The 27270-nt window shown below is 36.7% G+C and overlaps 1 protein-coding gene across 16 annotated transcripts in view; it reads right to left on the bottom strand.

Annotated features, from left to right (window-relative positions):
* DPH6 (diphthamine biosynthesis 6) overlaps nt 1-26555 on the bottom strand; it is a 205680-nt gene extending 179125 nt beyond the window's left edge. For 2 of the 16 annotated variants that reach the window (XR_011739369.1, XM_071809362.1), the window contains exons 1-4: nt 26353-26545; nt 22139-22233; nt 21533-21610; nt 19693-19886 (exon numbers count right to left, since the gene is read on the bottom strand). Coding sequence is in view for 15 of the 16 variants with exons in the window: in XM_071809362.1 (XP_071665463.1) it covers nt 19693-19886; nt 21533-21610; nt 22139-22233; nt 26353-26375 (390 nt within the window). In the remaining variant the exon portion in view is untranslated. Of the gene's footprint in view, nt 1-19692; nt 19887-21532; nt 21611-22138; nt 22234-24149; nt 24229-25740; nt 26107-26352 lie in introns of those variants that run through there. The other 14 variants (XM_071809360.1, XM_071809361.1, XM_065839923.2 and 11 more) reach the window with 12 other exon arrangements.
* Nucleotides 26556-27270: the final 715 nt, after the last annotated feature.

Below are 27270 nucleotides of genomic sequence, written 5' to 3'. Positions count from 1 at the left end.
GAAGGTGCTTACTCAACAAAAGCACTCAGCAGAACTCCTATTTTTACTGCTTTTGTCACAAGGATTTTAAGATATTCCAGGTCAGAAAAGGAATATTCTGCAATCTAATCAACTGAAATGACAGAGGCCACAAAATACAATTTGGTAATTTCCGCATAAAGTCCAATAGCTAAAGATCAGGTTGCAAGACAATTCCAAACACTAGATTCCATTCTTTTATATATCATTTTACTTTATGTGTTAGCTGGGAGCTTAATGGCATTATCTGTCCATTAGAATGCAGTATTTTTAAGGTAACAAATTGCCATCATAAAGACTTCCTACTCTGAGCAGAAATCACTCAGGAAAGAGAAATCTCCTCAAGCAAGTTCAGGCAGATTTACAAAAACTATAGATAGTCTCCCTAAATAAAGTCTCACAAGCCTCAAAAAAAGTGGTTTTGTTTTGTTTGTTTGTTTTCTTTTAAGAGGTTACCTCAGCACACCTGTTACTCAGACATTTGGAAACAATTTACCTTCATCTCCTCACTTCGCTATATGGCTTTACCCAACAAAAGCTGACTCCTCTACAAACTGACTGGGTAACTAAAAGTTCCCCATGACCCCTGGTACAAGAATATCCTGAGCTCTGCTTCTAATGACAGTGGCAAACCTGGCCAGGGATGAACATACCCAGCCCCTCCGGGAACCCCTGGCATTGCGCCTTCTGCAAGAGCAGGGATGAGAGGACCGTGTGTTTGTGCTCCAGCAGGAGGGCATCACCTCTTCCTTTGATTACACTAACAGTGGAAAGGTTCTTAGGTGAGTGTACAGTTTATGCCTGACTCACTGCCTTTTTGGCCTACAAATGAATGCATACACTCTACCATAACTGATGTTACACAATCAGAGATGTCATCAGGTTATATAGTGGTAATACAATCTGCTATTGGTAAGAAACTGGAAAAAGAGTTGTGATATCAACACTTACGAATAAATGCCAGAAGAAGTTTTAAATGTGCAATTCATCACTACACTTTTGCCACCCACCTCCAGCAGGCCACCTCAACTACTTACAATCAACATAACCTTAAAACACAGGATGCAAAGATGATAAAATATAGTAATTTATAAGCAATTTCAATTTGTTTCATATTAGGGGCAAGAGCACAAATAAAGCTATTGGCAGAAGAAGGTAAAGTTGTTGTTGCTGTTGTTGTTGTTGTTGTTATTATTATTATTAAATAGTAATATAGTAGCAGTTCAAGGCTACAATGTGCCTGGGATTTTCCAACAAAATAGTTTTTCATTAGAAATGCCAGTCCATTAAAGCTGAAGTGTTTATACTAAGAGATTGGTTTGGGTCAGTCTCCAGTTGACATAGGAGTTTACTCCCAGGTTCCTGTCAGTTTATCTAAGAGCCCACACCAGAGTCCGGGTTTGTACGGTCCACAGCCCTGAAAACGGCTTCCTCAGGTAAATTATTGCAAACTGAAAAACAGACTTTCCCTGTCTGTTTAGCTGCAACCTGACAACACGGTTCTGCCCTGTCCAGCCTGCAGACATGATTGTGAAAAAATAGTAGAAAATACCCAAAGTTGTTTTCTCAGAAGAACCAGCTGTTCAAGTTCAGAAAGACAGAAAAAATTTCAATTTTTATGCTTTTGTTTGTCTCACGTGTAATTTCAGCATCTAATTTTCCTTCAGATTGTCATAAAAATCCTCTGGAAATCTTTTTCCTACAGAATGGAAATTGTGCATTTCAATCAGTTGACTGCAAATCAGCTTTGCAATAAGGCCCTAGTATGATACTTTCTACAAAAAATGTTGACCAAAACTTGAAAACTACATTAAGTTTTTGCACTGAAAATTGATGTTTGAGACCATCTATCCTTGCACAAGTATTCTATGCAAATCTGATCCAACTTTCCCATTTTAAAAAGGCTTCGTGCTTCTGCAATGAAATATATTCCTGATACCAGGAACAAGACAAGTGTGAACCAGGTCCTAAAACATCAGATTTACGCAAATTCTAACTTGTCCTAAATCCAGGTAAAGCTGTAAGTGGAAAGTCTTGAGAAAATGCCAACTTATGCAAGCAACACTGTCTCAACCTGGGATGACAAGACCATACTTTAGGGCACAATTAGAAGTTTCTTACTCTAAGGTAGAGAGAATTTGGGTAGCAGAAAGAAAGGGCAGCTTGAGGATCAGCCTTGAGTAAGAAACATAAAAGAAGGATTTTTAGAAGATCAGAAGAAACAGAAAGGAGAGGCAAATGATAATGTGCCAAATAAATGGTAAAAGATAAAACAAGAAAATACCAGTGTAGAAAAAGCAAAAACAAAAGGTAAAGCTTTCAGAGGATTTTTCTGTGATGGAATAATGGCTAAAAAAAATACAGGAATAAAAAAACCAACACCTTTCTCTAAAACTTACCATAAAAAAAAAGGTTACAAAACTCCTAATTTCTTAATTTTATCATAAAATCTGTTCCATCTTGCTTTATTTTATTAATGTGCATAAATCTGAAATTTCTTTTCAATCTTGTGAAGTTCTGACATCTCATAGTGTCAATAGGGCTGTAGTTTCAGGTTGCTCCCAGAGTGGCAGCCATTATACCCCCTTAAGGTCTAAAAGCAAATGTGTGTTCGAATATGGAGGACAGGGATATTAATTTTGATTTCTTCCAACTGCATGAAAGTGAAGCTTTCCTTCCTCAAGGGAGACATGTCCTTAGTCACCACAATAATGCCAGAAAGGGTACATGAATACGAAAGCATGGTGAATAAGAGACAGGTTGGCAAGTTAGCAGTGTCTTAGAGAATAGCTTGCTGGAGTGATACCAAGACTAAATGTAGGTGAATGTTCAGTGATGGTGAGAGAAAGTAAAGAGAGGAACTTCAGAGTAAAGATATAGAGAAGTATGCAGAAAAATATCAGGAAAAGGTGTAGGTCAGAAAACATTGTGAAGAACAATTAGGAACCCTGCCAGAGAAATGTCAACTAAAATGATCCTGAACCTATCCCAAAGGCAAAGAAGAACAGGTGATGTAGGGTCAAGTTATTCAGAGACAAGGGAAGAAAGATTAAGGTATACCTTTTATCCCTCTTCTTTTAAATTCCAATATCCTCCAAAGTATGCTTGTTTGTAAAAAACCCTCCAACATTTATATTAGCTCTTTCATCCCCATCCTAGCCATGAATAATGAAAAATAAATAGTCAAGAAAATGCAAAACATGTAAAGATAAGTTCTACATTTCACCACTGTTCCTCCAGTCAGCTCTTTGCTCCTTTTAAATTAGATTAAATAAAATGCAAAACATTAGTTTAGACTTACAGTACAATCCAAGCAATATTTTGTTGAAAGGTATTATTACTCTATGTGCTATCTTAATATGAAATCAATAGCAAGAAAGATAAAATCACTTATGTAGAGCATCAAAGCTCCCTTTGGTACCTTCGCTGCTTAAAGCCAACAGCATTTTCTTTACCATTCAGATTCCACATCTTTAAAAACGTGTATCAAGGCATGCTAAACTTTAAGTTTTCTAGTATTGCCAGTAGGGAACTGCATCAGAGAGAACGCCTGTCTTCCTTTATTATCCCTCCTCACTCTTCAAATGCAGGCAGATTTGTGTGGTATTCTCCAAAATTAAGAATAAACTGATCATTTAAATTCAGAATACAATACTGCTTGAATCAGAACTTACCAAATTGATTGCTGCCTAAATGAAAAAAGCATCTCTAGAATGATTTATTGTTGAAAGGTATATGCATTCATTTGATACTGTGGATTCTCAATCATATGCCTCTTTTCTAATTAAGGTGCTACAATTATTTACTAAGTTTCTTCTATACAGAAATTGAAGTTTCAGAGGACTGAGACATCTAAAATTGCAAATATGTACTTATCATGACCTGTGCCCTTGGCATAAGTGACTGTGGACTGTAGTAACAAGATAAGAGGAAAAGCAAAACAGCTTTTTATTAAGAGCTGAAGTATTTTGTTCACCAAAGAATCTACCAGCAAATGAACAGTCTCTGAGTCTAGTCCAACACAAACTGACTGTGTGACACAAAAAGACAGTTTGGCCAGATAGAGGCAAGGACATTAGAAATGTTTCTAGACAGTGGAAGTTCACGACTATTCACATTCATTAAGGTTTCAGTCACCTTCCAGTCCTCAGAGCAGACTTTTGCGCAATGGGCTGCTCGCTATTTAGCTTTCCTATCCATTACAAAGAAGAAAGTTGGTGTGACCTTCCCACAAATACTTTTGTCTCTTTTAACAGAAGCAAAATATTTATATCATGTTTTAAACCTGAAACGCTACTATTTTATTGACAGTTTTTAAATGGAGAAGTTTTCACGTTTTAATGTTTTAAACTAGTGTCTCCTGTTCACACTGCATATTGTATTATCAAACAGTTGCACTGTGACTGTATGCTTGGAAGGAAGAGGTCAAAGATCCCAAACCCATTTGCATTACTAAAATAGCACGTGACATGTAAGTATGGTTTCCGTCAAGAGTTGTTAATATGATTCCATTAACAAATTAGGTTGAATGTACTTCACATGTTTTAAATGCACATACCGACAACACAACATCCTGTCAAACATGCCAAATAGTGACACATACCAAGATGGGACCAAAGAGAAGGATGAGTTCTACACTTGGCTGAAATAAGAAGTTAAGCATTCATAAAGACACAGTTACAATTAAGGATGTGAAAACTTTTATTCTAATTAAGTATGGACAAAGCATCTTCTGAACAAGGAAGAAACAATAAAAGGCTTCAGGAGAAAACTACATCTGGCTGGATTTTGTGTGGTTTTCAGTTCAAAGGGGAGATGGTAAATGATAATACTACACAAAAGGAATCAAAACAACTTAAAACCAAATGAACAACTCTGAGAAACACTTGTATATAGGAAGGTCTCAGTTCTTCTATGGAAGTTTCTAAATATACTTCTCAAAAAAAACCATAGTTTAATCCTCATTTCTTCAGGTAAGGTATTCTACAAACAGGCTGCAACTCTGCAGTCCTCTTAGTATATCACAAATACGTGCTCAGAGATTGCTAAGGCGAGTAGGAAAAAAATTCTGGCAGACTTCAAAAGTCATGGAAAAGAAACTTCCTGGGAACCAAAAGGAGTTAAACATCACTTGCTATAATAGAAACCAGCATGCCCAACCACTGACTGAAAACAAGCCTGGAAGCAAGGAGCCTCCTGGTTTTGAATTTCTTGTAGATTTAAAGATTTTTTTTTTTTTAACATGATAGATAGCTTTGATCAAAACATAAGAAGTCTTTCAGGTATTAGACTTCCTGTGTTTTTGCAAATTTGACTTCATGCTTAAGTTTGAAGTAGATTAACTACTGATACAGAAAAGAGAAATAATAGAGCCGGCTACTCTAATAGTCTGCTAACATAAACTTCATGACATTGCGTACAGCACTGCCTAATGCACACAACAGCAGAGAAAGCTACGCACATCTTCGAAAATATTTAGCTATACTATTTTGCATTTCTATTGCAGCAATAGCCAAGGAAAGAGTAGTTGCTATTCCATAATGCACTATACACATATTATATAAGGTGGCAAACCTTTTCTTTAGTTTGTATTACTCAGAAATATTCTGACAGCCAAAATTCTCACAGCCTGGTAAAATAATTACCGAGAATGTGAATATTCCAAGGTTGGAATTACACTGATATAACCGTATCAGGAACATCTGATAATAACACAGCACTAAGAACACCTACAGCTGATGGAGCAGCAACTGTAAGGAAAAAGAACAAATGAATTGATCAATGACAAACTCCCAGTAAAACCCCCAGTCATCTCATTAATACAAATATCTTGCCCACGAAACCCGTTTCCTACCTATGAAATTGCAGCAGACTGTCAACCAGATGTGGTTACTCCCCCATCTCATGTTTCAAAAGTTTGTACTGCAAAGGAGTGTCTGGCTTCCAGTTTTCTCACACACCTGGTCCAAAGTGTGCATGTGCATGCATATCTGGTTTAGATCTTTTTATCTTCAATTCTAAAATACTGTAAAAAACTAGCATTGCAGAATCAAGAACTAAAAACCTAGGAGACATCACACAACCTTGTACCCTTTTTGTTTAGTTTCCTTCCAGTGAGTTTTATGATATAATCTTCAATATAACATGATTACAATCTGCTTTTCCGACTTATTTGAATTAAAAGATAATGCAAAGGAAAGCATGAAACTTTGCATTTTCAAATTCTCAGCTACCCAAATTTGCAACTTATACAATAAATTTAATATTATATATTAACACAGCTTTCTAGAGCAACCACCCTTCAAAAGGTGTTAATAGGCACAATATCATGTGGAACTGGCTGCTATGGAAAGCCAGTATGGGTCATCAAGCTCTCAAAGCAATTAAAATAGCCATGGGGAGAAGTAGAATTTTTTCTTTTTTTCCAGCTATAAATGATTTCTCACTCTTTCTTAGGGATTGAAATGGTATATTTTCAGCCCAAAAGATAAGCATTCAAGAAAAGCCACTAAGTGTCGAAAATTGGAAAATTAGATGTTATGCAACTTAATAACAGAAGTCATGCTGTTCCACAGAAGTTAGTCCTTGCTATAGCATTTTTCCATTTTCAGAAACAGGGTACTTGATGTCAAAATATTAAAACTATCTCATAAGTAATAGCACAGATTTAGTATTAAAAATAAGATTGAAGTCTCAGGGTAAATCTTCCTTTGAAAGCATTTATTGATCCTTCCTTCAAAGCACCGTTCACCATTTCTGTAAAGCAATACTTTTGAGAATGGTGATGTAAGCAATGAATAAGTCACAATGACAAGCGGGTAATAAATAATGACTGACAGACTTTCCCTAAGAACACAGGAGTGGTCTCCAAAGGGTAAGGATAATCCTAAAGGTGGCAAAAAGGGTTATTATAGCACAAAACTAGCAAAATTACTGGCAATCTGTAGAGGTCTAAAGAAAGTTAAGGAGCATGAAAGAAAGAAGCATTACTCGATCTTACAAAATAAATTGTAGCAGAATGAAACATGACTGTATGACAAGGCTAATAAATGAATCCCAGCAATTATAAGCCAACAGTTATCTAGCTCTGTAAAATCACAAACTTTACAGGCTAAACTCAAGTTCTACAAAATATTATGTATCTGTACACATTAATCCTTTCTTTGTGCTGGTACATTGTCCAAGGAGCACAGAAGCTGAAGAAAGCCAAGAAAACAAAGCTAAGTCAGGTAGCTTAATGCACCTAACTGGATGACATATTCTGTAATAAACTCTGCCTTCCTGAAATACAATGGTATCACTATCCTGTATACCAGAAGTACATAACAAAAAAAAAAGCCAAAAAACCTCAAGTATATTATGCAGTACAGCTTATCAAGTCACTGTGTAGGCAGAATAACAGAACAAAAAATGGCAGCTGCGGAAAACACAGCAGACAACAAAGAAAAGACTAAGAAACGTAGAACAAACAAGTCCGTAAGAAAATACTTCAAAGGAAGGGTGTTCATTTGTTCTTAGTCCCTAACTCCTCAGTATCTACTAGCACTTCACAGCTATTTTGAGAATATTATCTATACTTCCTATAGATATAAAAACAGGCCACCAAGTATCCAAGTAAAACCCAAACCCTAATTTTTTTCAAAGATTCTCACTCATGCAATCAAGTTCCACAGAAATAATGTCTTAAAAGCAGATGAAAAAAATGGCTTAATTTAAAAGAATATCCTAAAAAAAGGAAGTCTTACAACTTACATTTAATTGTAAAGACCAGCCAGGGGTCATAAACTAAAATTCTCACAAATGTCTCCAGTGAGAAAACTCATTATTTCCTGTTGTTATGTCAAATAATGTCCCATTTTAGATTGCAATATTTATTTTTCTTCTTACAACAGTTACAGTGTTACACTGTAGGCAACTGTTAACAAAGTAAATTGCAGTAGATATTTTCTATATAAAAAGCATTTCAAACATTCAGTCTCTACATCTTTTGGTATTTAGAAGTCAAAGAAATACTGCAAATAAAAATTAAGATGACCTTCAGAAATACCCTTAACTATCCTGCAATGGCTCAGATTTTATGAAAGCATATTTGAAAATTATTTAGTGATCACACTCAATTATTTCAAAAGAAGCATTTTCAACTAGAGATATACCTTTAACATGTATTCTCCTTCACTAAATATTTCAGACAGAAATCACATAATCCAACTAGATCAAAAGAAGTGTGGTATTTTGGAGGGAGGTAATGATTGTAGGATGAGGTAAAATCTTCACTGGCATTTTGACTAGAAAGAAAAGCACGTGGACTAAACAGGACAATTCCTATAAGTATCTGCAGCGGCTGCTCTTTCAGTTCTCTGCCAGCTCTTAGTGGACAGAAAAGCTGCATCTCCAACAATGTAATCTACATATATCACTATTTTAATTATGTTGAATCTTAATTTGCTAGTTTCATTGCAAGAAAATACACCTTATTATTTTTCCAAATAGACAGTATCTTACCTTCCTAAAAGGCTGCAGTTTAAGATTAAATCCTTCTCTCATTGCCAACCAGATCACACTTACAACAAATCACCTGTACCTGTTTTCTTCATTAAAGTATTATTTTAATTAAGAATTCATTTTCTAAGCAAAATTCCCATTGATCTGAATGACATGTTTTTCTAAAGAGAGTGAACTGCGATGAAGTTCCATTGAAAAGATTAAAATAATATCTAAAGTAGATATTTAAAGTAGAAATTTATGTCACCTCTTTTTTCTAATACACAATTTCTGCCCTTTCTTCATGAAGTAACCTCTCAAGATCACTCTAAAAATTTTAACAATTCATGGTTTGGCCAGACTGTAGAAAAAAATAACACTTGTTTTACTGCATGAATGAAGGAGCTCATTAAATAAATGAAACAAAAAAAGCCCAATATTTAAGATTAGCAATAATTATGCATCAGTGCAACTACAGAGCTTGATTCAGAGTTTCAGTTAAATTTAGAGTGAAGTCATAATGACCAAATTTAACACTGCTTTTTTGCCAGTAGAATAGTTGCTTTACTTAAAAAACATGGGTCACCTTTCTAACTTCTGTAATCATTTTAGTTAATGGTTCAGTAAATAAGGGGTATTTTCTGGATTAGCCAGTACACATTCTGCTAGCAACATTTCAGCACATAAAATCTCACGGTAAAAAGTAAAGATATCATATGGCTAGAGCCTAGAGATAAACAGGCAGACAAAAATCAAAGCTTCTGCACACTACATTTCTGAAGCATCTCACCTCTTAATTTAGTCTTCATCACTGCTAGATCTCAAACACTGCAAGGAATGGTTTGTGATGTACTATTTACTCCATCAAAATTCTTATCACTTATTACAAAGAAAAAATAGTCTTCAGGAGTAGAAAGCTGGTGCGTTTATCTGCTGTTCCAAACAAACTAAGGCATGTGGGCAGTCATGTGTTTTACATAAATCATTAGAGATACAGGAATGTTTTGAATAGCCATCAATGGTTACATCATTAACTGTAATTTACTGCAATGACTTATGATTTTAATTTCATAGAAGTGCATTAAGAGTGTGTTCTACACATACATTAACACTCCCCATCATAAAATAAAACCATTTAACTTTTCACTGAGTGACTTTTATGATGCTGTTACAGAAGAAACTAATTGTAGTTAAAGCATTTATTTTTTAAAAGGTCACGCTTTTTTACTGTAGTTTATAATATTAAAATGGCAGCGTATGAGTGTAAATGTGCATATACATGAGTGTGGGGAACATGTGTGTTCAAAACTGAATCCGTCCTGCAAGTTCTGGAGAAAACACAGAACAACATGTTATTTGCATATTAAGCTATAATGAGGTAAAAGAGAAATCTAAATTGTAAATGAGTTTTGGAGACAAATCAATGCTAATGAACAACAATTACTTCAGTCACTGTGTGAATTAAAACAACATCATTAATAAAGCTTAGGTGTTCTGCTGGTGACCATGTCTTTAGTCCCTGGCAGATCATGCAGGACCTAGTTTAGGAGAAGCAGCAAACACAAGGGAAGCAAGTTTTAAATTATTTTGTTTTGAAGCACCACTTCAAACAAAAACTTTAGGAAAGCCTACATAACTCAGAAAATCCCATCTAGTTTTAATGATTGCCGTGAATGCCTGATAAAATTTCAGATTTTCACTAAATAATGACAAGAGAGCTTATAAACCTAAAAGATGCCTCAGAATAGTCTCCTTTGTTCTCTTTCTTGCATGTAAAACCGTCAGTGAACAATCAAAATGTTTCCTTAAGCAAAAAAGGGCTTTTGTTTGAGCTAAAAATAAGTCTAAACATCCTGTTCTTTACCTGAACGTTCCAAACTAGCTGTAGGCAGTAATCATGTAGGGAGAAACTACAGAGGGCACTGTTGTATCAGTTATCAAGAGTTACAATGGTGACAGGGCTAAAGAACAGAAGACTGTCAGGAAAATAAATAACTAACTAAAGAAAGAATCCGGAGTTAGGAGACCATGCAAATGCACTAAACCTAAAACAATAATAAGGCAAAAAGACTGAAGCTGTATTTCTGAAGGAAAATGGACTGGAAAAAAAAAAAAAAGTTCACATAACAGACTGTCAAGCTGGCAGGAATGCTGCAGTGCACACATTTGGCATTTTCCTTTGTAGTTCTTTCTGTGGAAAACGTAACTAATCACTGCAGAGCCTTATCCTTTGCAAACAGCAACCTATTACTGGAATCCCACTCATAATCAATATGAAAATGAGCAATGACCGTTATGCAATTCTTCCACAGACAGAATTTATAAACAGAAAGAATATCTCCATACTGTACAGTCCTTTTACTGTGTAGAAGCCAGTCCTGTTCTATTCCTTTTCATAAGGACAGTTACAAATCAACCATTTCTATTTTGAAAATGGTAACATTGGTGCAATACAAACCAAATGAAATCCCAACCTTTCCAGAAGAAGCACCTTTAAATATACTCATCTGAAACAGCAAGTGTCCCATTGAAAAGAATGTAACCATCCCATTGCTGTAGGTATGACATTCATATCAAAGGGGAGCAGTGTTAAGTAAGTCAGCTTAAATAACTTAGTTTTTGTGTAAGAAAGCAGAATTATTTTTACACAAAGCATGAGCTTCAGAGATAAAGATATTCATGATGACAAATTTGATAAATGTTTTACTGTTCATTTGCATGAAAGCTCATCTGTCCTTGATTGTATTTTATTAGAACTAACCCCAATTACATTTCATTAAACACTAATAAATTTTAAAACATATATTACCTCTGCCTAATGAGAAGTGTAAATAATACAAAGCAAATGGTTACTTCAGCACAGAATAATTCATTTTTTATATTTTTCATTTTTATCCTTAGAAAGGATGATGAAGATGCCAAGTAAGAAGCCAAAGCACTGAAATAAGATACGGATAGTACCATCTACTTAAATGAAATTGTAGACAACAAAGGTGTTGATCTTTCTCAACACTCTGGTGGCAAAACCCACAGTACTACAGCAAAAACCAATACTTTTATGAATGTTGACTCAAATTCATATTTAAAGAGGAAAGGCTACATGGAAGGTACTTCCAAATTAAGTTAGGCAATAACTTCACAATAAACCAAAGAATAAGTTTTAATGTGGAAGATGCTCGGGCAAACAAAATGTCTACCACAAAACTGTCTACAGCTATGAGAATAAATGAACAAAACAAAAACAAAACTGCAGACAGTGCCTGTGGATACTCACTCACACCCACCTGCATAAGAACTGTGATGGTAACTGTGGAGGAATTGTGTCTCTGAGCACGCAAAGGCAGAGGGACTACATGAAAGGGAACAGCCACGGAAAATGAAATCCAATATTTTTTTTAATTTGCAAAATCAGACAACACAAATACATTTACCAAGCAAGACCTCAGTTTCTTCACAGACACTGAAATCTGGAATTCCTTCTAAGTGATTCAAGCAATTGCTTCAAGCAACTTGTTAAAAAAAAAAATAATAAAAAAAAAATCAATAAAACAAAAAACTAATGTGCATGTCACAAATGGGTTTCATCCAGGTTTTGCCATCTTTGGCCTCCAAACAGGTCCTATATATGCAATGTTAAGTGGAAACCTTAACTAAATTTCAAATTTGCATATATTCTATCTTTAGTGTAATTCTGTTTCCAAACCAGGATTATTTTAAAATTGCTGAGCACACAAGTCTAGTAATCTGTGTAGCTCATTTTTTTTAATTAGCATTGTTTCTAACAGTCTAGTTTTGCTAAAATATGGTTTCAAATTATTTTATTGTTTGCAGGTATTAATAAAATTTCAGCAGTATTGCTTTGATACTATATGATTGCAGGCAGGCAGGTTGCATGCATGTAAACAAAACTAACAGTTTGTTAGATACACAGTATTAATAAAAGAAATGTATCATGAGTCTAGGCTAGAACAGGTGAAGTTCTCAAGTTAAGATACATGTTTGTTCTATGTAGAACACAACTGCATTTTAACTCAGAAATGTATTTCATTCCTAGAGACGTGCAAATGGATCCAAATAGGGCTGTTACTGAAGCTGTTGAGTCTCTGCATGTCACTTAGATAAAATTCAAGCCATGAAAAAAGTTTTGATAACACTTACAAAATTGGCTTAAACATTTTAATGTATTTTTCCATTTAACTACAATACTGAATGCCAAAATGTTAATAGGTAACTCTCTAAATATTCAAGATATTTAACAAGATATTTGAAGTTCCTTTCTCCCCATGCAATACAGCACATTAAAACCAATTTTACTATCGTAATTTATTCAAAGCTTGATTATGAGCAATAGCTTTGAGAAGAAATACAGCATTGTTGATTCATATACAAGCATTTCACTTAACTACATTGGATAATAGCAGTGCTCCTAAAGGAGGATAAAAGCAAAGTGATTAGAAGTCATTACTGTTAATTAGCATTCACTCTACATTGATAGGGATGAACTTTTCCTGTGCTGAACAACTGGAAAGCTTTTATCTGAAAGTCTGCCAAACCTGGTCAAGGTAGGCACTGAAATACAGTGTCAATGACCAGTAAGTAGAATTCAAACAACAATAACAAAAAAGTAGAACAAAATCTAAGGATGTATCATCATCCAATTAGTAAGATTCAGCTTTTAAACAGGAAAAGGCTTGAAGGGAATGAGTAAAACTGGAAACTCATACTTCACATTCTGCAATCTCACTGATAAAAGGAGGAAATGTGTGTTTATCAAACTTGCTGTGAGTGCACGGTTCATTTGGCATCCTGTAAACAATGCCTGGCTGCCCATTTCCAAACGCATGTGAGAATCTTGCAACCCAGAACATCATATTCAGCAGGCAAGGTCACACTAGAGATGCCCTGGAAATGGGAAATTAGGAAAACCTGGCAATCAGAGATGTAAAGCTGACCAGAACAAGCCCTCGGGCTTGCTTACCATCTTTCACCACCAGCCTGTCTCTGCTTATTCACTATTAACACAACAAGACTCAGAGTGAGTGAAAACAACTTCACACACCTAACAGGGAGAAATATAGTGACTTTTTTGTTTACATAAAGCTCAACATTTCTCACGGTAAGAAACTACCTCAAAGATGTTGCGCAAGATCCCCTTCTGAAAAAAAAAAGAAAAAATATTGACCCTTCCTGAACAGTTCAGATGAGACATGGAGAATTACAGGCATCCTGTTGATTAAAAAATTTCCTTGTTCCCATCCCCTTTTTAAATTCAAACTAAAAACAAACCAAACAAAAAAAAAAAAACCCTAAACAAACCCTGTCTTGTGAATGGAACAAGATACATAATTATTTTTACACTGCTTAAAGCACTGCCAACTATGCAATTACTTCTTCCCCTCTTCCTTTAATTCACTCTTATTCACTGCTGATGACAATAGTCATCCCCTAGCTGGAGGACGCTATGGAGCTTCACTCCAGAATTAATTAAAAGAAAAAATAACAAGAAGAAGAAGAAAAAAATAATGTGATGACTGCAAAGGGACAATTCAAATTCTCACAGATAAAAATCCAATCATTACAAAAGGTAGAGAAACTCAGTCTATGACACATTAAAAACTTCAGCAAATATTTTGTCCCCAAAAAAAAATCTTACTTCATGAAGAAGCACACTTAATTATTTGTCTGTGTAGCTAGCCATTTCATACAATTTCTAAAAGTTCACATTTAACTTTCATGCCTAAAGGCAAAAAGAAATGTGCTAATAGATATGGTCTGAAAATGTTCATCTAATCAACATGAGTAAGAGAGGGCCCAAAAAGCAAATTCTATTGTTTTCTCTATCACTGTTCTCTCTAACTGGGCACTGAAGATTTTTTAGGATGTTTTTTCAATGCTGATGTTGTAATTTCACTTGCTGTACATAAATTCTGTTTCAATTGCTGAATTACATGTTAAATCTATTAAAATATGAAGGGCACATTATTCTTGATTTGCAATAATCTTAAAATATAGCAGAAAAAATTAAGGAGTGATTCTTTCGGAAATTCAGCATAAAGAGAAAATACCTCTTGTTATTATAATTTAACCTTTTTCAAAAATCTTGAAAAACACACCTTTGAGGAATTAGTCTGTACTTCTACAAATCATTCAAATTGTAATAGGGAAAATATCAGATTTTCGTAGGCTGAAAATGTGGGAAATGATAACTAAAACAGAATTGTTCTCCACACTTCTCTGAATCTCATCAGTAAGAGAAGGAAGCTACCTACTTTTTCTGGATTCATGAACTGTAAAAATAGTTTGGTGAACAGCATGCTGAGGTCCTCAAATTACGGATTCTTGAAGTCAATAAACATTCCATAACTAATAATATTTAGATCTTTAATATTCCTAAGAAAAACTGACAATTCTTATTGGTATGACTTAAGAGTACACAATTAGTCTTTATCATGTAGATAACACCACCAAAGTCACAGGGACTACCAAGAGCTGATTAAAACGGACATCTAAAAGCCAAATGACTATTTCTAAATACTTTATTGTCTCTTTTAAGCACATTTTATAACAGTGAAGCAATGCCTGCAGTTTAATACAACATTACACCTACTCTCATATTTTTCCTGATAGGAGCATCTAGACATTTGGCTGTACACAAGCCACAGAAAGACATCAGACTGAAGCCAAGAACTCATTTGACCCATTGGCCACAGCAGCTACATTCTAGAGAAGGGCGAAAGGAAGACTGTTGCCTCAGCATGGAACAGCATTGTCAATAATGGGAAACTGAAAGCTTTATGTTCTGTGAGGGAATCAATCCCTATACAAAGGCCACAGAACAAGCCTGTATTTCATCCATTCATCTCAAACCTTGACTAACTGTTTACTGAAGAATTACAAGTCTTAGGGAGCTTCACTGAATAATGATAGGACCCAAGTTACCTCTATTCCACCTGAACCTGCACAAACAAAGTACTTTGTCTGAGGTAAAGTATTTTCTTAAATAACTTGCAAAATTACACAGCTATTGCAACTTTAACTCTCGGACAGGAATAATTCCTGTCTTTGGTAAACATCAGTCTGGGTCCATTTAAAAAATCATGATCCTGTCCTTAAAAAATAACTGTTAAATACATTAATTATTAAATATACATTTATTATTAAATACATTATTAAATAAATTTTCTTTCTTTCCCCTTCCATGTTACAGATAAAATGAAAGTGACACAAGCAAAGGCCATTATTATTAAAATGCTTCATACATCCAACATATCCAAGATAAATTCTTCTTTTTTAGCTGATGATCAGTGGATGATATCATAATTAATAACATTTCAGTCATGAGATCCAATATATTAAATTTCTTTCAAGTGTACTGTTTGTTTTTTTGTAAGCTTATAGGTTCTGAACCCACAAAGTACACCACAAAAAGAACTCTGACAGAAATAACAACATGCTAAGAGTGAAAATGCACTGAAAACCAACCTGCACACTTTATAATAAACATAGGGAAATATTACAAAGAAACCATAAATAGAATAAAAATTTTAAACACTAATTTCAAAAAACTCAAGTACTGAAAAGTGTTACTGAAAACTATGAAAAAAACAGCTAGAAGAAAAACAAAGCACTTTTATGAAGCTCAAGAATTCTACAAATTACTGCAGAAGTGGAAACTCGCTACATAAAGCCAGATACGTCACAGAGCAGAGGAGGTAAGGCAAAAAACCTGGAAGAGGACAGCACCATCTAATGAAACCCAGAACTGCAAGAAATTACCTTGCACTGATTTGCAGTCTGGAAGCTTCTACAACCACTGCCCAAAACAAAAGTTTAGCCGTAGTTCCATGAGATACAGAAAACAATGCACCATTCAACCCACCTAACAGTACTTCCACATGTACTTGCTTCAAACAACCATGTATTATCTGGACAAAATCATCATTACATTGAAAAAGGGAGAAAGCAGTTAAATATGCCTATAATGAGCACGATGTTGTAGGAAAGTTTCACAAAAATGTCTCCATGCTCCAGCTTTTCCAACCAGTAACGGGAAGAAAAGAGTTTTCCCACACATTTCCTGGTTTCAAAGACAGCGCCATGATAAAACCCTGAAGGATAACTCAGATAACTAAGAAACTCTAGTGCTTCCATGCTTTCCTGGAAAAAGCTCCAAGATGTAAAGTGATAAACACAGACAAACAAGAGCATTGGCAACCTCTATTCAGTAACATGGAAAAGAGATTAAATTATTTCTTGGAGTTCAGGATTCACATGTCTCACAAAGTGACTATTTTACTATCATGTGAGGACTGCACAGCAAGATAGCTTCAGACATCATACAAGTACTCTGATATGTTTCACAATATATACTGAATACAGAATCTAAAACAAGGCATTAGGCAACTAAAAAGTAAATATGAATTTCCTTCACATCTATCAATCACCTGGGTTTGTGACAATAAAATTAGCAGGTTTGCAGTCATCGGCAGTCAATAGCACTTGCTGAGTCCCATGAACTAGATAGAACAGGACTGGTGTCCTGAGTTTCCCAGCACTGCAGGGGAGTATTTAACTTTTTAGAAATCTTGTTCCGATAACATTGTTTGGAAAACATCAAATACTTTTGAATTCATACTGTTTTTTCAAATGTGTTTTCTTTCAGTTTTTTACTAAACAAATACTTGCAATACAAGTGCTCTTTACAAACTGAAAGTAAGTCACACTACGTGATTTTGATCTGGACACACCTTTCCTGTATTCTTGGGCCCAAATCATTTGACAGAAAAACAGAGCTATGTTGATTTGACCAGCGTTTTGAAACTACATCCACTCAAGGATGTGTTTTGACAAGGCGTCTGCAGCTTCCACAGAATTCCTCCCCTTCCTTCAGCAGAATTCAAATTGAGCTCTCTGTTTAAAACTATTAATATCTGGGGAAAAAAAAAATCCTCAATGATTAAGACTTACATAGTCTAGCTACAAAACTGCAGTTATAAATAAATGTGAAAAAAAATAAAGAATGTTTTCATGGTTACTGTTAACAAACGAAAGAAAAATGTTAATGTCTTTTTCTTAAAACACCAAAGACTTACAGCTCCTGTAGTTTACACCCCCCCGATAATTTTGCAATTATTCATCTGAATATGCAAGACTTCTACTGAAGCTTTTGAAACAGGATTTCATAGACAGGTTTGACTGTAAAGGCATGGTTATCCAAATTCTAACATAAAGGCAGTATATTGTTAATATTTATGTCTATAAAATATCATATAGTGGAGTTACTATTTCTATACAGGAAATAAATAGTTATTTAGTTGCAGACAACTTGATAACATCTCTTTCAACAATAGTTGTAATTACCATGTACGAACTTCCAAAGTAGAAATTGTCAAGATTTAACATTAGTATTAATTTATCTCAGGCATCCATTTCTCCAAAGACAGCAAGAATTGTAAGGAAGTATCATCTTAATTGCCACTAATCTGCCCATTTTTAATTAAAGTGATCAGAAATTTATTATCTTACCCAGAGGCAGAAAGCTGTTAGCATGCAGCTTTAAGAGACGGCATGTACTAGTCCTTCTAATTTCCAATACTATCATGGTTCAAAAATAATTTAAATAATCTCTTTCAATTTCTGCACTGCATGATACGCAAATTCCATTTGAAATCTCTGTGAAGCACTTTAGAGTATGATCATAGACTCACAGAATCACTTAGGTTGGAAAAGACCTCTAAGATCGTCAAGCCCGACTGCAAACCCAACATCGCGCAAACCACCACTAAACCATTTCCCAAGCACCACATCCACATGTCTTTTAAAGACCTCCAGGGACTGTGACTCAAACACTTCCTTGGGCAGCCTGTTCCAACGCCTGACAACCCTTTTGGTGAACATATTTATCCTAACATGCAATCTAAACCCTCCCTGGTGCAAGCTGAGGCTGTACAGCTGTTCTCCTGTTTAATAGCCTCAAACTCCAACACAGGTGTATGATCTTGTTACTTTAGAGGAACATGATTTCCCTACCAAAAATGTTTAGAAGACGTAACATTTGACTCCAACATGGTTCAGGAAGCACTCTGCACTCAAACCACATTCTTAGGTCTTATCTGCAAGTTCATTTTTTAAAAACTGAACAAAGAATAACCCTGAAGCTTTTAGGTTCATGAATCTCAGTTCTCATTTAAACGGAGGAAAGGGGGCTAGAAAACAATCAATACCTGAATTGAAGACTAGAAATGGCTTTACTTGAAATTTCAGAAAGTAGTCTACCAGTTTGATCAATAAAACTAAATGTGTATTTATTTTTTTTTAAACAGCCATTAATATGATTTTCTGAAAATGGTATTGTTTCAGTACTGTGCACTGCAGTCATTAACACAATTAACTGGAACAGACATAGTATGTTCACTAAAAATTTGTGTAAAACCTCTGGAGTCAATGGGAGGTTTTTATTTATTTCAATAAGATCTGATTTAAGTCTGGTGTAAAATAAAGTACCACATGAAACATTTTGGAAAAGAACAGATTAAATTTCACGTGTTTTAGAGAATAAGATCATTATCTTCCTTTAAATGGTTTTCTAGCTAAAAAAGATTGATAACATGTTATTACTATTATATGATATATTACAATATAGTTACAGCACCACCAGAATCAAAATTATCATTGTAAAATATTCTGTAATACTTTGTGAATGATCTGCAACATACAAACAACAGATTCTGGTTTACAGAGCATAAGTGTACACAAACGGAAATGTCTTGACATTACTTTGCATACACTGATAAATGCACAAAACCCAAAAGATCTCTCATTCCTGTAATCAAGCAATGCATTATTTCAAATATGAAACTACATAAACATTTTATTTATAGATAATTTTTACAATTATGTTTTTTGTAGTATATGCCAAGCACCTGTTACAGGTATTTTTATTAAATAGGAACAAGGTTTTGGCTTGAAATGGGGATTAATAAATCTGATTTACACAGTGGGAAAAGGAATAAAGTTATGCTACATATTTACAGTGCCAAGAAGAACAAAGGAATAGAAATAAAACTTGTAAAAGTGTTCAAATTTCTTCTTCAAACTTTACTTAAATACCCAAGTGGATAATTTACTTAAATTCATACATGAGTTAAGCAATATAATAGTCTCCAAGTATTTCATTCTTTTCATTTGGCATACCTTAACAAGTTTCAAAAGGTCGTAAAGGTCTTCAACCTCATCTTCCTGACACGTGGTATACACTCGTCCAGTATTTACACTGGTACCCTTTATGAAACCACGATAGAGTGGCAAATCCAGTGCCTCAGCATACAGGTCAATGGCATGGTGTCCTACTGTCTGATACATATAGCTGTCCAATTCATCAGTCAGCCCTGCCACAATTAAGAAACAATCATATTAGGTACATTATTTCAACAATCACAGATAACCGTAATACTACAAAGCACTGAGAAAATCTAAATGTTAATAGTTTTCAGATCACAAACAGATGTTTGGTGACAATACCTCTATAAACATGGAAGGAAAAAAAAATAGATTTCTCCACCCAAGAGACATATGGAGAGGAAGACATCTGTCACAAACATGCTGCCTATTTGGAAATTGTGGTGTCTATTTCTTCTTTAGTATTCCTCCCTGCTTCATCCAAAACTCTTGTAACGGTCCAGTCCTGCTCCTATTTATATGGTAATTTAAATAAGAACACAGTTCAGAGGCACAAACCCAGATGCATTACAACATACTCAGAGCGAGAAATTTGGAATGCACTGTAATACTGAGAATAAGAAACAGGTTGTCAAAATTTCCAAAAACTTTACTGTTACAATTGTTATCCTGGTCATCAAGAAAGAAGATGCTATTAATTTAGCTCAAATTAAAGTAGACTGCTACAATGTTTTGACATTGCTTAATATACAAAAAGGAACAGACATCTATAATCATATCCAGGCTTTTTCTACCTTCACTCCTTTTAAAAATTAAGCTCAAAATCACAACAACTCTTTGCCACTATTTCCTTAACCAGAAGAAAAAATTAACTGAATTTTCTTACAAGCAGTTTGTAGCTAGCAGATTAAAAGAAACAAACAAAACAGTTAAAATGCAGACATCATGGATTAGAAGGAAATCTCAAACTATCTGATAAACTGTTCACATACATAATCTTCACCTCATTTACTAAAAGCTAACACAGTTCACTATTTTGGTGTTAACTTGTAATACTGGAACTTCTCTTAATCTACAGAGATACAGCAAGCATCTCTGCTGTATACCTGTACAGCAGTTATTGCAGGGAGAAAGGTCTGTAATATTGATCGAGATAACTGATTTGTGATGAAACAATTAAGTCATGTTACACTGGATGCCATACAATAGATATGCTGTTGCTCAAACTGGGCATAATCACTACTAACCAACCTAGATGAGAAGAGTTGCTTTAAAAGAAAACTCAGTGTTTTTCAACATACATGAAAATGACATGATCTTTAAAATGATATTCACTTCAGAATACACAGATTCTTCATTAATTGAGACTCTCCAGGCAACAGCGGTACAAGATAAAATAAAATGAATGGCATAGAATTCTCTATTGCCTGAAGCACCTCAATTAACTTTCCACAAAATTTCCAACTACACACTTAAAGAGAGCATTTTATGATTTTAATGACAATATTCTACATTTCTGATGTGGATAAATTAGTTTAAAGACAACATATTTCAAAAAGATTAGAGATTATTATATCCTAGCTACCCAGAAAATATAAATTGTTCCTGTACTCCACAGCATTGGCCAGTTCCATCGTGACTTGTGATGGCAGCTCCCTTTTTCCTTCACTTTCTCTGTGTATCTTCCTTAGCACACATTGAACAATTAACCTACGTTAACACACTTTAACATTCTCCCCTACCAACTGGGAAACAACCCACTTCCTTTTGAAGTCTGCCTTGAAGCTCAATTTATGCTCTCATCTGACACAGAGTACCCAGCTCACACTCCCACCTCACCACTGACTTATGCTACCTGAGTTTCTTCCATTCCCTTTCACAGAAATCATTCTAGGTGCAGCCCGTGAGGAACTGATCAGAAAACTGGTCCAAGCTAAAAGGAAGGAAGGAAAAAGACAGTAAAAGGAAGTGCATGAAGGTCAATTTCAATTTGGATCAGTTCCTCAACTGAGTTCAAAAATGCTGGGTTAGAATAATGGAGGAAGATACACGAGGTTAAAAACAAATGAGCAACAGCAGAAGGGATGGTTTATGACAGTCTAAAGCATTTATAAAGATACAGTATTTCTTTTGCTTGATAATGTCCTCTACCACATTTAACTATTTGTCCTATTGAACTCAGACAGGATTATTCATATTTTCTGTTTCAAATTGTGTAAGCCATTCTTGTACTGATCTTCATCTTCTTGTGTCTTCTCCCCTTTCAGAAAAAAAAATACATGTAATATGCATCCACAGCATTTTCTTTTTTCTACCTCTTTTAAGATCTCTAGATTGCACTTCAATATGCAAAACTATATACAAACACATCAAGGAATTTAATTCAGGCATAGCTGTGCCTCCATTTTTTCTAATTTCAAAATAAAAGAAAAATCACCTCTAAAAAATGTGGCTTTCATACCTGTGTTTTCAGCAGGTCTTAAATTGGCTAGAGCAACAACCTGATGGCCAGCAGCAACACACTGCATCATATTATAACAGCTGTCCTTCCCACCACTGCAAGAAGAAGAAAATACTGTCAATTAGAAATATTCCTAGAAGTTTTACCCCTTATGACTTTTACCTAACTACTTACAAAATCAGTACCATGAGAGCTGGTTACAAAATTTTGAAATATTAAAAAAGGTTGCAAAATTACTACATATGTGCAGTGCCTACATATAGTATCCATGAAGCACATATCCAGTTCTGCATCTCATTACTAATCTGAAACGTTCCATGAAGAGCAGCCACTTACACTGAAATCCCTTCAGAACACAGACTGTCTTCTACTGCAGACATGAATTACTCTGTACTCATTACTAGGTAACTTGGATTAAAAAAAAACAGTATCCACTCCAGAGAGTTGCGAGCATTAGCAATATTTTTAAATGAAGATTGTCATGTTAGGAATAAAATTTATCCTTCATGTGATACTTTGGCTAAAGTTTCAACATTTTAAATGGACTTCCAGTTCTCAAAAGCTGCAAATCATTATAGGCAGTAGGTTCAGTTGACACTGCACTGAACATACAAGTTTTTACTGCATATAACTGCAAATAAAAATAATTACTGATTAAAAAAATAGAAAACCAAACAGAACTATATTCTTCTCTGAGACCAAGAGATGATACTCTAACACAGAGAATACAATTAATTTTTACATTCACTCAAGATCTACTGGAATCTTTTCCACTATCAGGAAAGACTCCAGTTCTCCTGGTGTAACTGAAATACAGTGCTTTTCATGGATATTCATTGTTATCAAAAGAAATATTACAGTCTAATAATAAAGATAAGAGTGCTCTAGAACACACATTGCTTACAAAATCCACGTTTAGACTCATAACCTTCAAAGTACAACTGCAAGTGGAGATTCTCTGCAGCCAAGGCACAAAAAACAGTTCAGGGAAGGAACCAGAACAGAGATCTAGACCAGTTCTTTAAAACTGCATCTTGCCTTAGAGTCACTGAGACACGGACAGAAGAACGTATAGTATAAGCAGTCCATACTCATACTATAGATCGTCAGTTTCCTTGTGACCACACTATTACTAACAAACTTCTTCAGCATTCCAACATAAAGTTGCCACTTTTAACTAAGTCTCTATGCAAGAGCTTGGAAGTGTCTTACAGGACTGTAATGATACACCTATTCCTCTCAATTTCTGTTTTTATCCATGCTAAAATTCTGTATGCTGACCTTAATTTGCTGTATAACGCAAACCTAAAGGAGAAATAATATAAACAATATAGCATCCTTTCATACTCAACAGAGCTTTGCACAGCAGTTGCTTATGTTTCAATGTTACAAAAGTAAGTATAAATATGATAATAAATAGATGCTTAATTCAGGGTTCCATCTCTACCTGATACTATTCTTGTACATACCTACAACTTTCTTCTAACTCATATATGGACAAAAAGAAATAAAAAAAAATAAGTTCATTAAGTCTGGATACTATGCTTGATAGCTTGAAAATGTCATTAGTATTCACTTCATAATGTGAAATTTCAGGCTTAACAGAATCATAATGAGACAAAGGCTCTTTTCTTTCTGAATGACTTCATTCTTAAAAATAAAAGCCTCCCAGTACTTCTGATTTCAACTCCAAACACAGCTTCAGAAAAATGATGACAGTAGATAATTGCCTATGCTGTTTACAGCATATCAGTATTATTTTTTTAAATTTAAAAAAAATGAAAGAGACATCAGAAAAAATTATTAATCTTTGCAATTTCTCAAAAAACAGAGGCATGTTAAGATGAAGCTACATTCAGATTTCCCACATTTGACCACCAGTTACTTGATGGAAATTTGTAGAGTGCTCACTGGATCACATGCTACTGTATCGTTCTTTTATCTTCCGTATTACTGTTACCCTGGCCTTAAAAACTAACTGCACCAAGAAACAAAATATAACAGTGCCTACCTAACTGGAAAACGCATGATGGTTCAAACCAATTAAGCCAGACAGCCCACGGTGTGGGAAGAAGGTGGACTCAGCCCTGTCCCAGCCTGGCTGTTGTCTAATAGATTGTAAACAAACAAAAAAACACCAAAAAATAACCAAACAACAACGACAAGCAAAACAAACGAACAAAACCAAAAACAAACACAACTTTAAGAAGAGGGATGAAGACAGGTACTGAGGTAGCCTGAGGACTCCTCTCAATTCTAATCACAGAAAAAAAAAAACAACAAACTTTTTGGTAGAAAACTGTTCAAAGTTGGGCCACAGTCAGGGTTAGGTTTGACAACGTCACAGGTATGTTAACAGGTAGGCTTATAAACAAACAAAATATTATATCAACAGAAAAAACAAATATTATAACCATAAAGATATAGGTCCATAAAAGACTTCTGAGCAAAATTCCCTTCTATTGACAAGTGTAACCATTTACAGTAAGAAAATTCTGGAAATATTAAAAGTTGAATAACATTGTATTTCAGGTAGAAGACCGGCTTTATAATGCTTACGATTTAGCACAAAACACAATAAAGGTCTACCCCATAAAATACCACCTTAAAGCAAGACTATCAACTTTAAGTGTGGGCAACATTTTAGAAGAAAAAGAAACAGGTTAAAGTAGTTTTATATATAATCCTGACCTTTTAAAAAGCAAGAAGCACTTTTCAAATACTTTTTTCCCTCTGATCTTTGAGGCTAGCTCTGTTACAAAGATTTCAGACACTTTGATGTCTCTTCAAAACTCTTCTTAAAACTATTACTGAAACTAAATCCATCCTTGTAAAATTGTCCATTAAAATACCAATTGTGTTAGAAACCTGGTTTTAGGATTTTATTTCATCCTGCCTTTTAACGCATTCCCACGGCTGGGGAGTATCAAAATAAATAAATAAATCTAGAAGACAAAATCTTATCTATAAAACAAGAAAAAGCACTGAAGCTGATTTTCCTACTCTGTGTTTAAGCAAATCTTACAAAAAATATATAATATTTGCTGTATTTTTCATCTTCAGATGATGTTTGGAATTATCTGCCATTGTTGTGGCCAAGCCTTAACTTCAACAAGGTTTGACACTAGACATGCCTGAGAGAACTTAATACATTAAATGTTAAGACTTCAGTAAATAGGTACTCCACCCAAAAATAAAAATACACCACTCACATCTACACAATTCTTTTTCATGTACAGGTTGTTGTTTTTAATTAATTATTATTTCTCAAGGAAAAAAAAAAAAAAAAAACACACACGTCTGTCTTTGTTAGAAAACGTAAATCTCTTTCTAAAAAAAATGCCAAGAAAGCTATTTACAGTACAAGAACTACAGATACTGACAAAAAGCGGCAGGAGCCGGGGCGGGGACACACAGACACACAAATACAGCCGCCCCTGACAGACAGTCCTGTGTCCAACTGCTACTATTTAAACAAATAAGCTTCATGTTTTGAAAAACGAGCAAATGAAATCTCAAAAGACACATTAGGAAAATCTATCGTTAAGTGTTCAGAAAATTTATTCTGAGACAGCTTTAAGATATTTGGAAAGGCAAAGCACCTGGAAATTGAACCGCAAATGAATAGAACTCCCTCAAACTGAAGGGTGGGGGCAGGGCCTCTGCACCCTGGGTACGGCGCTGCTCCCGCCGCCGCCTCTCCCGCAACACGCCTGCGGCTCAGGGGGCTCCGGGCCCTCCCGCCCCACAGCCCGGCTCCCTCCGCACTGCAGGCGGCTGGCTCCGGGGACCGGGATAACGGGCAGCAGGCGATGGAGGAAAATAATTTGGGGTGTTGGTTTTTGGTGTGCTTTTTTTTTTTGTAGACACAAGCAGTTCTTAAACGTCCCGGGAACAAGGCAAGAGCAGGAGAGAAACTTGTTACAGCTTCATGCTGCCTACGGGCGGGAATCAGCTCAGCCCGGCACTCGGGCGCGCCGCCTCGCGCGCAGCAGGCTCAGAAAGAACCCCCGCAGGCCGCCCGCGCCGCTCTGGGGGCGGCAGGAAACGCATGGGCGGAAAGAGCCGGGGCAGGCGGGGCTCCCAGGCGGCGCTGGGGGGAGCGCGACCCCCGGGATGCTCCGGAGCGGGCGGGCTCGGCCTCTGCGCGCGCCCTCCCTCCGCCTGCGAGACGCACCTCGCTCGCCCGCAGGGGCGCTCCCTCAGCCCGTTACCTGATTAACGCCACTACTCTCATGCTGCTCACGGGCGCGGGGCGGGTAACACTAACGGGCGGTGCGTGACAGCTGCGACACGCAGGGGGGAAGGAGCCCGTCCGGCCACGCTGGGCCGCACACGCCGCCGGCTTCTCCGTTGCTACCACTACCGCGTGGTCGCCTCCCCTCAACGGGCCCTCCTCCCCGGGCAGCCCGGGAGACTGCCTGAGCAACTGGGAAGCGCAGCAGCCCGCCGCCCCTCCACGCCTAGGAGAGGCCCGCAGCCCCCGCCACGGCCCAGCCAGCCTGCCGCGGCGGCGGGGGCCGGGTGCAACCCGAGCATGACGGGTGGAGGGCGCGGCCGCAGAGGCAGCGCGCGGGGCGCCTATGGAGGGGAGGACGGCCGCGCTGGTAGGCCCGGGCGGGCTGCCCGCTGCCGGGGCGGCCACGGGATCGCCCCAGCGCGCCCGTCGCCTCTCTCTGCCCGCCGTTTGCCTTCTCGTCTCCTGCCTACAGCAATGGACCTGCTTTAAGCGGTTGCTCTGTGGGGAATGGGAGTAACTCAGTGAGATGGCCGGTCCGTCCCCTCGGGTGGCTGCCGGGGGACTGCGGGGCGCAGTCGCGGCCCGGCGGAGGGAGGGCGGGAGGTCCCGCTGTGAGGAGAGGAAACGCCGTGGGGGCTTCAGAAGTCGTCGCCAGCCAAGTCGTAATCGCGGCTGCGGGAGCTGGAACGCCCTTGGGGAGCTGCTCGGCTGGCGGGCGGAGCGCGTACGGACCGGCCGGTTGCGGGCGGTGGGCGAGAGTGCGGAGCTCCCGCGGCCCCTCCGCTCGTCCCTCCGGGGGCTGATGAAGGGGACTTCTTCCGAGCAGTGCCCCCCACCAACCCGTGTCGAGGGGCCGGAGCCGAAGGTGATCAGAGAGGAGAAGAGCAGCGCT

Source organism: Patagioenas fasciata, chromosome 5, assembly GCF_037038585.1.
Source record: "Patagioenas fasciata isolate bPatFas1 chromosome 5, bPatFas1.hap1, whole genome shotgun sequence".
NCBI classification, from domain to species: Eukaryota; Metazoa; Chordata; class Aves; order Columbiformes; family Columbidae; genus Patagioenas; species Patagioenas fasciata.
The sequence above is the reverse complement of the archived record's forward strand: the minus strand, read 5'-3'. Positions and strand labels throughout refer to the sequence as shown.